General features: G+C 39.1%; 1 protein-coding gene and 1 non-coding gene across 3 annotated transcripts; one reads left to right on the forward strand and one right to left on the reverse strand.

Moving 5' to 3' along the window:
* Positions 1–33: 33 nt before the first annotated feature.
* Positions 34–5,475, reverse strand: LOC117258030 (protein FAM107B). Of its 2 annotated transcripts, none has more exons than XM_033628493.2 (5): positions 5,290–5,475; positions 3,480–3,507; positions 2,933–3,083; positions 2,688–2,832; positions 34–710 (listed from the first exon to the last, which is right to left on the reverse strand). In XM_033628493.2, exons 1-5 carry the CDS (start codon positions 5,311–5,313, stop codon positions 609–611), a joined length of 450 nt encoding a protein of 149 aa, XP_033484384.1. In that variant the 5' UTR covers positions 5,314–5,475; the 3' UTR covers positions 34–608. The 2 variants fall into 2 exon arrangements, with proteins under 2 accessions (XP_033484384.1, XP_033484383.1); XM_033628492.2 differs by having other exon boundaries at positions 3,480–3,510.
* Positions 5,476–7,441: 1,966 nt separating this feature from the next.
* On the forward strand, positions 7,442–7,810 carry LOC117259007 (small Cajal body-specific RNA 2). The gene has a single exon (XR_004501809.2).
* The last annotated feature ends 2,880 nt before the right edge of the window (positions 7,811–10,690 follow it).

Here is a 10,690-nt window from a genome sequence, read left to right on the forward strand (position 1 = left end):
GCTTTGCATTGTGTCCAACAAACAACACATCTCTGCAAACCATAGAGCCTTTATTTCCACATCACACGGCAAATACACTAAAAATCAAAAGTCATGACAGGAACAAATACACAGACATGCACACTTGTGGGGGATTTCTATCATTACAGCTCTGTTGAGAAATGTCTCTGTTAATAATCATGTAGTGGTCTTATAGAATTTGACTTATGTGACCTCTCCACAAAAAACAATAAAACAGCCTGATACTTCTTTAATCCAAGAGGAGGCATGAGAAGTTGAAAAAAAAATTAATGACCATAAAAAAACATAAAAAATATCCATCCTCTTTCCTTCAAACACATAATTGTGAATAAAAAATGAGCACTTCCACTCCCTCATCAGAAACACAACAGTGACAGAGTTATAAGATTTTCTAAATATGTGTTTTCTGGTACGCATGATTCCTCACACAGATTCTGATGTCTCAAAATGTAATTTAAAATTCACTAAGAGATGTGTAGTGAGCTGGTGTCTGATTTGATTTTTTATGTGTAACTCAGCAAACAGTGAACATGAAGATAGGGCCACTATGGTGAGATTCTGCAGGGGCTGATGGGAGCCGTGGGGCCTCACTGCTCAGACGTCTGTGTCCGCCTCAGGTTGTCCTTCACACGGACAAACTCTGGGATCTTCTGCTGGTTCTCTCGCCGCCTGATCTCCTCCTGCTCATACTGGGAGAGACAAAAGACAAATCAGCTCTCAGCCAGCCAGTGTCATACACCATCCAGTTAGTCCAGACTAAGGGCAGTATGGTAACAAAATTTGAGTCACCGTGGTTAAATAGTATTTTGGCATAAACACAGTCAGATTTAAAGGTGTTGCTAATAATTACTTATATACACGGGTAGTTGTTGGTTTCCAGCCTAGGGGTTGTGTCCCTGGTGTAGGGATCACAAGATAAATCTATTGAAACCAGTAAGAAAGAAGAAAAAACAAAGTTCTGCTACACACATTTGTTTTGCTCTTTTGGACTGTTCACTCACCTTTGCTTTTTTTAACGAAATACTGAATAATTTGACCTCTTTGGATGTTGAACTGTTATTTAAATGAAGCCATCTGAAACGTTTGGTGCTTTTCTCTAAGGGGTCAAAGACAAAAAATTTGGGAGACACTGGTTTCACCTTTAACAATGCAGTGTATTTATAAGTGTATCAACGAAATCTAAATTTGAAACTTCAGCTGTCAGGTAGTGAAATATTAAAGGTCTATAGTGTATGACTGAGGGGCATCTATTGGCAAAAACTGTATATAATGGATGAAGTGTATGATGGCGTGTGAGATGGATCGGTAGTTTGCTGCGACTTCTGCAGTGATGTCTGAAGAGGGAGCTGAGCCAGAAGGCAAAGCTTTCGATTTACTGGTCCATCTATGTCCCAACCCTCATCTATGGTTATGAGCTCTGGGTAGTGACCGAAAGAATGAGATCGCAGATACAAGCAGACGAAATGAGTTTCCTCTGTAGGGTGGCTGGGCTCAGCCTTAGAGATAGGGTAAGGACCCAGACATCCAGAGGGAGCTCGGAGTAAAGCCGCTACTCCTTTGCGTTGAAAGGGATCAGTTGAGGTGGTTCGGGCATCTGATCAGGGTGTGTCCTGGATACCTCCCGCTGGAGGTGTTTCAGGCATGTCCCACTGATAGGGGGCCCAGGCAGACCCAGAACACACTGGAGGGATTACATATCTCATTTGGGAACACCTTGGGGTCCCCCAGGAGGAGGTGGAAAGCGTTGCTGGGGAGAGGGACATCTGGGGTGCATTGCTTGGCCTGCTGCCCCTGTGACTGGGCATCGGATAAGTGGATGAAAATGGATGGATGGATGGATGTATATTATATTCACAGCTATGTTGTCATTAGTGTATAATCACCTGTAAATAAGAATCCTTGTATTTTTGTTACCTTAGAATGAGACATATATATCTACATATGGTGTGGGTCCTCTTCCACAGAGGCCGCCATGTCGTTCTACAGTAGCCTGGGGCCTTTCATGTTTTTGTGTTTTCGCTTCAGCCACTTCTCCTACACTCCTGACTCATGGAGCAAATTTCAGTTCTGCAACCTCACCACTAGATGCCCCTAAATCCTACATACTGGACCTTTAAGCACAATATTTTCCTTTAAAATTTAATAAAGTAGAAGTGTAATGTTCCAGAAAATGGAAATACTCAAGTAGTGTAAAAGTACCTGAAGGGCCAATACCAATAGTCATTAGTGGAAGGTAACTAAGTACATTGATTCAGTGCTTAAATACAATTTTGAGGTGAAATTGAATTGTTAAAAGGGAGTATTACTGCATGCACTTATCACCAGGAAGCATCACATCTTAATACAGCTTTGTACCCTTTTGACAAAATTGTATAAATATGTGATGCCTCCTGGTTGCGGAGTGCATGCATTATTTATCTATATATGTATATACTTTTTAATATATATTATCAATGAAAAATCCATTCAATTCAATTTCATCTTAAAATTGTACTTTGTGTTGTACTTGAGGAAATGTTGCGTTACCCTCCATATTGGCCCTTAGAGTCTCTTTTATGCCCAAAGCCTTGTGGTAACAATGAAAACAACTCCTGTGTGTTTGGATTTATTTGTATTTACCATTCATTTATTCATGACTGATTGTCTCTCAGCTGTTTGTTATGTACCTCTTGCAGCTTCTGCTGCCTCTTGCGGAGCTCCTGCTCCAGGTCTGAGGGCTGCTGTCGGGCCATCTCCTCTCCCTTATGGAGCTCCAGTCTGCGCTGCTCCAACACTCGCTTCAGCTCTGGTTTCTCCTCCAGCAGCAGGCCACTGCAGGGTCAGTCAGAGTCACAGTTACACACACAATCCACCATGCACAGCTCTGTTTCATGCTGACCACGGTAAGATCAGAGAGAGGTGTTTCCTGTACCGTTTATGGCTGAGCAGCAGTTCCCGGTGCAGGTTATGGTAGCTTGGCGGCTCCACTGAGGAACCGTTAAGTTTTTTTGGCTGAGCCAGCTCGTCACCACTGCAGTCTGCTGTGGACTGATGGGACAGAGATGTGCGGCCAACAGACGTCTCTGAGCAACACAAAACAACTTATATCACTACTTGTTGACCATCTGTTAACTTCTAACTGATCAGGTTTGATCTAGATTAATATTATCGTTTGACACAACTGAATGTTGTTAATGTGAGATTTCAGTCACAAAGTAAAAAAATGGAAAAAACAACAGTAATTTGAACAATCAGGTAAGTACTTAGCCTATACAAATAAACTGTTAATCAAATATTTGATTGATAGATCAGTTAATCATTCTAATAGACTTATTCATCAATTTGGGAGATCACATAGATAAAGCAATCAAATATTTGATTGGTGACATGTGAGTGACACTTCTATTAAACATATATTCTAATCATCAGTATCATTAAGTGTTTGTTTTAACTTAAGAGTATGTTTTCTCTTTAGATACCTTTTTTGTGATGTCCATATCCTGGTTTCTGCTGATCAGAACATGTAAAATAATATAAAAGAAGAAGCACCCTGTTAGTAATTTGTCACGTACATTATTATTTCAGAGCCACCAGCTGAACCAAACACGTTAACGGTGATGTATCAAAATGTCTTTATTCTGATCTTCACCTGATAGGACAGAGGGTATAATTAGATACTGTAAGAGCAGGAAGGGACAGTGCCCGCTGCGTAACTTAAGCAGGTGAGCTGTGTTTACTTGTAGCACGAAGGTGATGTAACAGCTCTGTCAGTGACATAGGTCTGGCCAGACAGTGATTGTCTTTGGCAAAACATGACCAAAGTTCCACCAGTGATTAAAAGGGAATGTAATGTACAACAGTGGATAGACATACTGTAGGACAATCAGGCAGATAGCTCCCTGCCACACCCACTGAAACCAGATAACCAGGAGGAAGGGATCATATTGAGCAGGTAACAGATGGTAGACGCTGTTGTTAGTGATCTGAGGAAGCCTTTCTCAGACGAAGTCATATATTTCTGTTGTAAACTGCCCTGTAGCTGACCATAAGATCCCTGAGCTCTGCTCCTGGGATTCTTGGAGCTCAGAGCCGTGTTTGGGATTGTGCCTTTTACTGTTCCTGTCACAGACATAAGCCTCCAGATCCTGTCCCTCCCCGGGCCCCTGCAGAGAGGTTGAGCTGACAAATAACCTGACGGGTGTCTGACTTGATGCAAGCCATTGTTCCAGTCAGAGCCTGCAGGGCTGGGATGGAGCCCAGCAAAATCACTCCACCTAATCTCCTCTTTCTCTCCAGAACAGACACTCTGAATTGTTCTATCACCTGCTGACTGTCTGAGATCATCTTACCTTCAGAAACATCAACAGTATTGACATGTATTGGAACATGAAACTCCCTAAAATGTAAAGATTTTGTTCTGAAGTACACTGAATAATTTGAGAATCAATGGACCATTTAAGTACGCATGAAAAGCAATAATACATTCATTAGTATAACTTCAAGTTTTTTTATTAGGAATTTAAAAGCACACCAACTCAAAGGAGAATTATCAGACAAAAATCCCTAAGGATAGCACTTAAAACATTACTTAAAACATTTATTTCCAAGGCGGCCCTCAATGGAAACAACAAACAATACATAGAAACATGCAAATCATTGCACACAACACACAAATGTCACTATAAACCTGTCTAACCCTCGTCCAACTCACAACCCATGGTTTAACTTCCCTCCCTCAAAGGTGAACCATCAATCCTCCCCACAAATCCTCCTTAACTTTCGTTTTAAAAATGACCTCTATCTTTGTTTAATATGCACGGATAGGTTGTTCCATAAGGAGAGCGTAGCATAGAAAAATGAGCTTCTGGCTATTTTACTATTAATATGAGAGACACTGTATAACATAATGCTTGCTCTTATTTTGCACTTATGTTGGTTTCCAACCATGTCAGTTTGATGGTTACTATACTCAAGGGCCCCTTTGTGTATTATATCAAACTGAACTAAAGCAGTTTCATGCTTTAATGCACTGAAACATTTCTGGACATCTGATTCAATAACTGAATAGATAGATTGTCCCACCAATAGTGTGTTATTTTTGTCCATAATGTACATAATATGAAGAGAGATCGAAACTCTATTAGACATATAGAATTCAATAAAAACCCTGACTGTAAGCTCATTGAGGTTACACTTACAGCCTGACAGAACCTGTGACAGATGGCCACCAGACCGGACGATGACCTCTCATTCACCAGACATCAGTAAAGGTGGAAGAAAACAACTCACTTTTTTTGCAGTTGACCCCTCCATGGCAGGATGGCGGAGGTCCACTGTTTCTGTCCAGTAACAGTGTTCCTGTTTTAGTCCATTGTTAAAGGAATCACACCTCCTCACATAGTCTGTCTGATGTCCGTTTCCCTCCTGCAGCCAAGTGCAACATATTGCTGTTGACGAGGGCTCCTCAGACTCAATGTGCTGTCTAGCAGTAGTCAATAGTGGTAGTACACACTGAAATCTTATTACGCCATTCAAGATTACCTCACAACCCCCACAGGGTATTGGAGGCTAGATTAGGTAATTGCCACAGACACAAATGCAGCTTAAAACCAACCTAACACAGCACTGTTACCAGTCGACGACAACAAAGGGTTCTAGGCAAGCCAACATACTGTATATAATGGGAGGCAGTAAGATTTTTCACTTGATGTTTACTGGTTCTTATTGATGAAGACTTACCTTTGCAACAGACCCTCTTGGTTTATATGTGGTTTCGCTTAGTACTCAGTGTTTGTAGCACTACAGCCTGAAATTATATGGCAATGTAGCTGTTAAATTAATGGGACAATACAGGCAAATGATCAGTAAAAGAAATACAACAGATGTGCTGTATATAGGGTGTCCACCGTCCAGCTAAAGCTAATATGAAGCTGGTTGGGCCTTTAAGGGTTAAATCAACTATAGAAAATGAATAGAATAAACAAATTCAACAACAGAACAGACCAAACAGTAGGTGCAAAAGTGTCTGTGTGTGAGTGTAAGTGTGTATGTACATATATATGACCACTGTTGATTCATTAAAAACTCATTAAAAGTCTTATTTTCTGTTGTTTCAGCCACTGTTTTTCAACTATGTAGTGAATACTGTAAGTTCTGATTATGTTTTTACAGTAATTCAGGTGGCCTATGAGCCTTTTATTCAAAAACATGATGTACTGTAACTTGCTCGTAGTTCAAATGGCAGATTTTACTTTTTATTTATTTATTTTTATCTATTTACCACTAGAGTGCTGTCTTTTCCCGGAAACCTGTTCTGAAGAAACAACCATATACTTACTGTAAATGTATACTATCAGTGCAAACTAATTTAGATCTCATTATGTATTTTCCAGCCATTTATGATTATGGCTATGATTGTGGAAAACACTGTGTTTACTATCGGTCAATTAAAGAGCAACTTGCAGGTAGATTTTTTTTTCCTGAACTTTTTATATGTTTTAAAATACATAATAGCAGAAATTCAGAAAAAAGAGTAGCTGCTCCTAAAAACACTTTTTGTTTTTGTAAATTAATCCTTCCCACGCCATATTTATTTGAATGTAATCCATTTTACAAATATACTGTAAAATGACTTTTTCTATTTGGGATTTTGTGTTATAATTCCGAATGATATTGAACTGAGAGCCCCTGTTTCATTTATTTTGAATTGTTTATAAACATTTTGTTGAATCCACCTTTAGCATGAACTGTGAAGGCATCAAAACAAAACAATACCTAAAAATACTTATATAATTTAGTTGTAACATCACTTTTTGGTGTGTTTGTTTAACTTCATTGTTCCTCTTTTGTATTACTTCATACAGGCCCAATTACTTATTACTTGATTTAAAAAATAAATAAATTATAATCAGCTTTAATAACCAAGTAAGTGTGTAAACTAGACAGGGCGGCAGAGACACCTGCACACCAATGCAACTGGGATAGAAAGCTACAAAAACATCCGCAGGCTGAGATCAATGCAAAAATAGTCTGTTTATTTAAGATATCTGTGCACAATAAAAGAGAAATAGTGAGTAAAAACAGTAGCAAACATTTTACAGCAGCCCTAAGACTTTGCAATTAAGTGTGTGCACATACACTGTCTGCACATACACAGAAAAAGACTTACAGTTAAAAACAGAGATGATAAGGCTGAACAAAGGTTAATATAAATATCTATCTATCTATCTATCTATCTATCTAAACAAACAATATGGTTCTTAAATAATATGAGACTGTAACAGGTAATGCAAGAAATGCAAGAAATATTAAGTACACAGGAGAAATAAGGGAGGGTAATTTCCATGAATGGCCACATGAGGGCGACACCCCAACTATTTCATGCTTTCAATGTCCCATGATTCCTTGCGGCTTTCAGCTTTAAAACCTGACCCGGAAATTCTTGCTTCATAGTGTGAATGGCGTGTGAGTGGGGCGTGTGTGTGTGAGTGCTTGGCGAGTGTTTGGCGAGTGTTTGTGTGAGTAAATGTGCGGTGTTTGTCTGTGTGAGTGTGTATTGCTGTTAAAAACCTACACAGTGATCTTATTTGATCTGGTCTGAGTTTGGCTCTGCTCCGACCAGAGATGATAGGAAAAGCGCTCGCGAGCCTCCATGGCGATGAGCAGTTGGCGAGATGTTAACCTACAGGGCCTCCACGCTTTATGTTGTGGTCAGAGGTGATGAATTGATCAGATATACTAGTTCTGGGTGAGCTTGGGTTTATCTCAAGCGTCACTGTGGACAATGAGTAAAGAAGCGATTCTGATCTAACCACAACAGAAGAAGAAGAAGGAGGAGGTCTGGACGGGTTTGAACGGTTAAAAGGACGTGCGTTTAGTTCACGAGACACTTTCGTCTGAAGTAGTTTCATTGTTCAGTTATATGTTAAAAAAGATGTCGTGGTTACTTGAGGACCGTCTCTTGTTTGGTCGAGCTGGTCAAACGTTTATAAGCACTCTATACGTACATAAAGGTATATAAAGACCTGTAAGCGCTATTTTAAGTTAGCCACTGTGCCTTAAGACTACATCGTCATATAAGGGCTTAAGCTAAGTGGTTAAGTGGAAATCATGAGCCTACAGTAGGGGAAAGTCAGTCAGGTAATACTGGACATAAGTTTTTACATCTTTGGCTCTTGAAAACTAGTCATCAAACACGTTGCTACAAATGAGCTTTACATATAACATTATTTTTGTCGGTGAAAACTAGTAAAGGCACACCAAAGGTGAAAGAAAACACTGGTCCCACAACAATAAAGCCATGTGGCATGCTGAATTTTCTCTTTTTGGTAATAAAGTAGGCTACAGAAGCTAAAACAAACAGGGTACAGCAACACAAGTGGTTGTAGGATGTTGCATTTCATTAAATGTTTAACTTAGAATCACAATTCTCTCACAATACACTTTACCTTGTATAGGAAAGGGTCAGGGCGGTCCGGTAAAATGGGACATTTCTCTTTAGTGAAACCAGCGTGTCTTAAGGTAACCATGTGCCAAAATCACAAGTTCTGACATTGTGTGCAACACATTATAGACATTTTAGTATTTTTGTCACCTAAAAATCTTAAAGATGATGCATTGAGGCCATGTCAGTCTCAGAAGTCTAGAATTTGCCATCATTGTTAAACATAGCTCACACACACACATCCATTGTAAGACCATATGGCACCACGGAAACAAGACAGCAAAAAATAAAAATAAAACAGGGATAGCCTGGGAGAAAAGTGGACGGTCTTTTTTATTGAATAGCCACAGGTTATGTGTATGAGTCATTGACTAAACTGATAAACTGATTTATAAGTTTAAAGACGAAAAATGACTATTAAATTTTTATCTCACTAGCTGTCCCTGAACATGTTATCAAAGTGAGGTAGGGGTTCTTGATGTGTTTGGAGATCCAAATTGGCAACATATTTTCTTTATCGAAATATAGCAGAGAACTATAAAAAGTTGTTAAAGTACCACTCAAGGTGGTCCTCAAAATTTGATGTGGTTTTCTTGGTAATCTACCAAAAATAGTTGCAAATTACCTGACTACGGTCTACATGCGTCGTCACCTCAGGGTTCCCTATTGTTGATTGCCTGTGCTCCCGTTTAAAGGATAGGTTCACATTTTTTTAAACCTGTGTTGACACAATACATAGTCATATATACCTTGAAAGTATCATTGGCTGCTGTAATAGTTCCTGTCCATACTGGCTATAAAGACATTTCTCAAGCAAGTGGTAGTTAATGAGGTAGGTGTACTGCTTGGTAGATGGGTATGTTGCTGAGAAGGAAGTGGGTATACTCTCCTGTTTATTCCAGTGACCTTTTTGGGTGATAGGTGGGTATACTGTAGAATGTCCAGAAAAAGAGGTTGGTATACCCTCTATGCATGCGTAAAACCTCTCCTACACCAATGCATGTGAGACCTTTGCAGTCCCGGTTAAGCAAATTGTGTATGCCGTGTATTTTAGCCTAAAACTCCCTCTCAGTGTCACTATCCCTGTGCCACAGACCAGCAACAAATAACTGGGGACACACAAGGTGGGAGTTTGTGCTAGAATAACAATGTAAAATGTAACATAACTTTGGTAGATCCCCACCTCATTTGACTAACTAAACAGCCGAAGCATTGTATTAGCTTCAGCTAAACTTCATAGTGCAGTTTTGCACAGAGCATCGGGCATCAAGAGGAATCACTTCATCCTCTGTAAATGCAGCCTACATGGACAGGTCAGTGGCCTATTGTTTTAAGGTGGACTTGAAAAAAATATGAACCTCTTCTGTTATGTCTCACAGCAAAATCATGGCCTCATTTGTTCAACCTCATCTGTCTCCTTCCCTCCCGTTTATCTGTCTTTTCAAATAAAAGGAACAGTAGTCTATGTATACACTCAGTGGCCAGTTTATTAGGAAGGCTTACACCTAGCCGACACCAATTAAGTCTTAATAAAAAAAACCTGAATAAACCCCACCATAATGATCTGTTTCCATTAACTTTATGAGGGTAGAATGAATACTAAAACATCTCTTGGTATAATAATATTAAACAATTCCACAGCACCACAAATTACATTCTCCAAAATGACTGTAAAGATGACTCAACACCTCTCTAATTTCATAAAAAACAACATATGATCACACATCACATCAGACCTGGTAATCGGGATATAACCAGGGACTATTCATGAATAAAGGAAACTAATGAATAAAATAATACTAATAAAAGGATAAGTCTTACTATGTTCTTTACAACTAGGGTTGCAACGGTATGAGATTTTCACAGTACAATAACCATTTCCGAAAATATGGTTTCACGGTATATGGTATCACACAATTACTATGACCATTTGACCCTTACAAGAATTAATAAAGAAGCCTAATTTTGGTTTGACAGACCTTTTATATTCACTGACAGAAAACATTTTTGTAATGGAAGTATGTGTATAAAGTCTGACAGGCAGTCATGCAGGAAAGGAGATTTGCATGTGCAGGAGATCAGTTGTAGATAAGCAAATGTACATAGTATAACCATCAATTTTCATACCACAGTATACCCTGAAACTGGTATACTGCTGCAACTGTATAACATATTACATTTGGAGTCAGTCATATTTTTTTATTTACATGAAATTTCCTCATCAATAAAACCAATAATCCTAAATTC

The sequence above is a fragment of the Epinephelus lanceolatus genome, chromosome 8 (genome assembly GCF_041903045.1).
Source record: "Epinephelus lanceolatus isolate andai-2023 chromosome 8, ASM4190304v1, whole genome shotgun sequence".
NCBI classification, from domain to species: Eukaryota; Metazoa; Chordata; class Actinopteri; order Perciformes; family Serranidae; genus Epinephelus; species Epinephelus lanceolatus.

Bases quoted from the DNA above. Each gene is read 5' to 3' on its own strand.
- LOC117258030 (XM_033628492.2), bottom strand. From the start codon at position 5,313: ATGGAGGGGTCAACTGCAAAAAAA. The intron at 3,084-3,479 runs GTATCTAAAGAG...TGTGTTGCTCAG, and splicing joins ATATGGACATCACAAAAAAG to AGACGTCTGTTGGCCGCACA. The intron at 2,833-2,932 runs GTACAGGAAACA...CTGACCCTGCAG, and splicing joins CTGCTGCTCAGCCATAAACG to TGGCCTGCTGCTGGAGGAGA.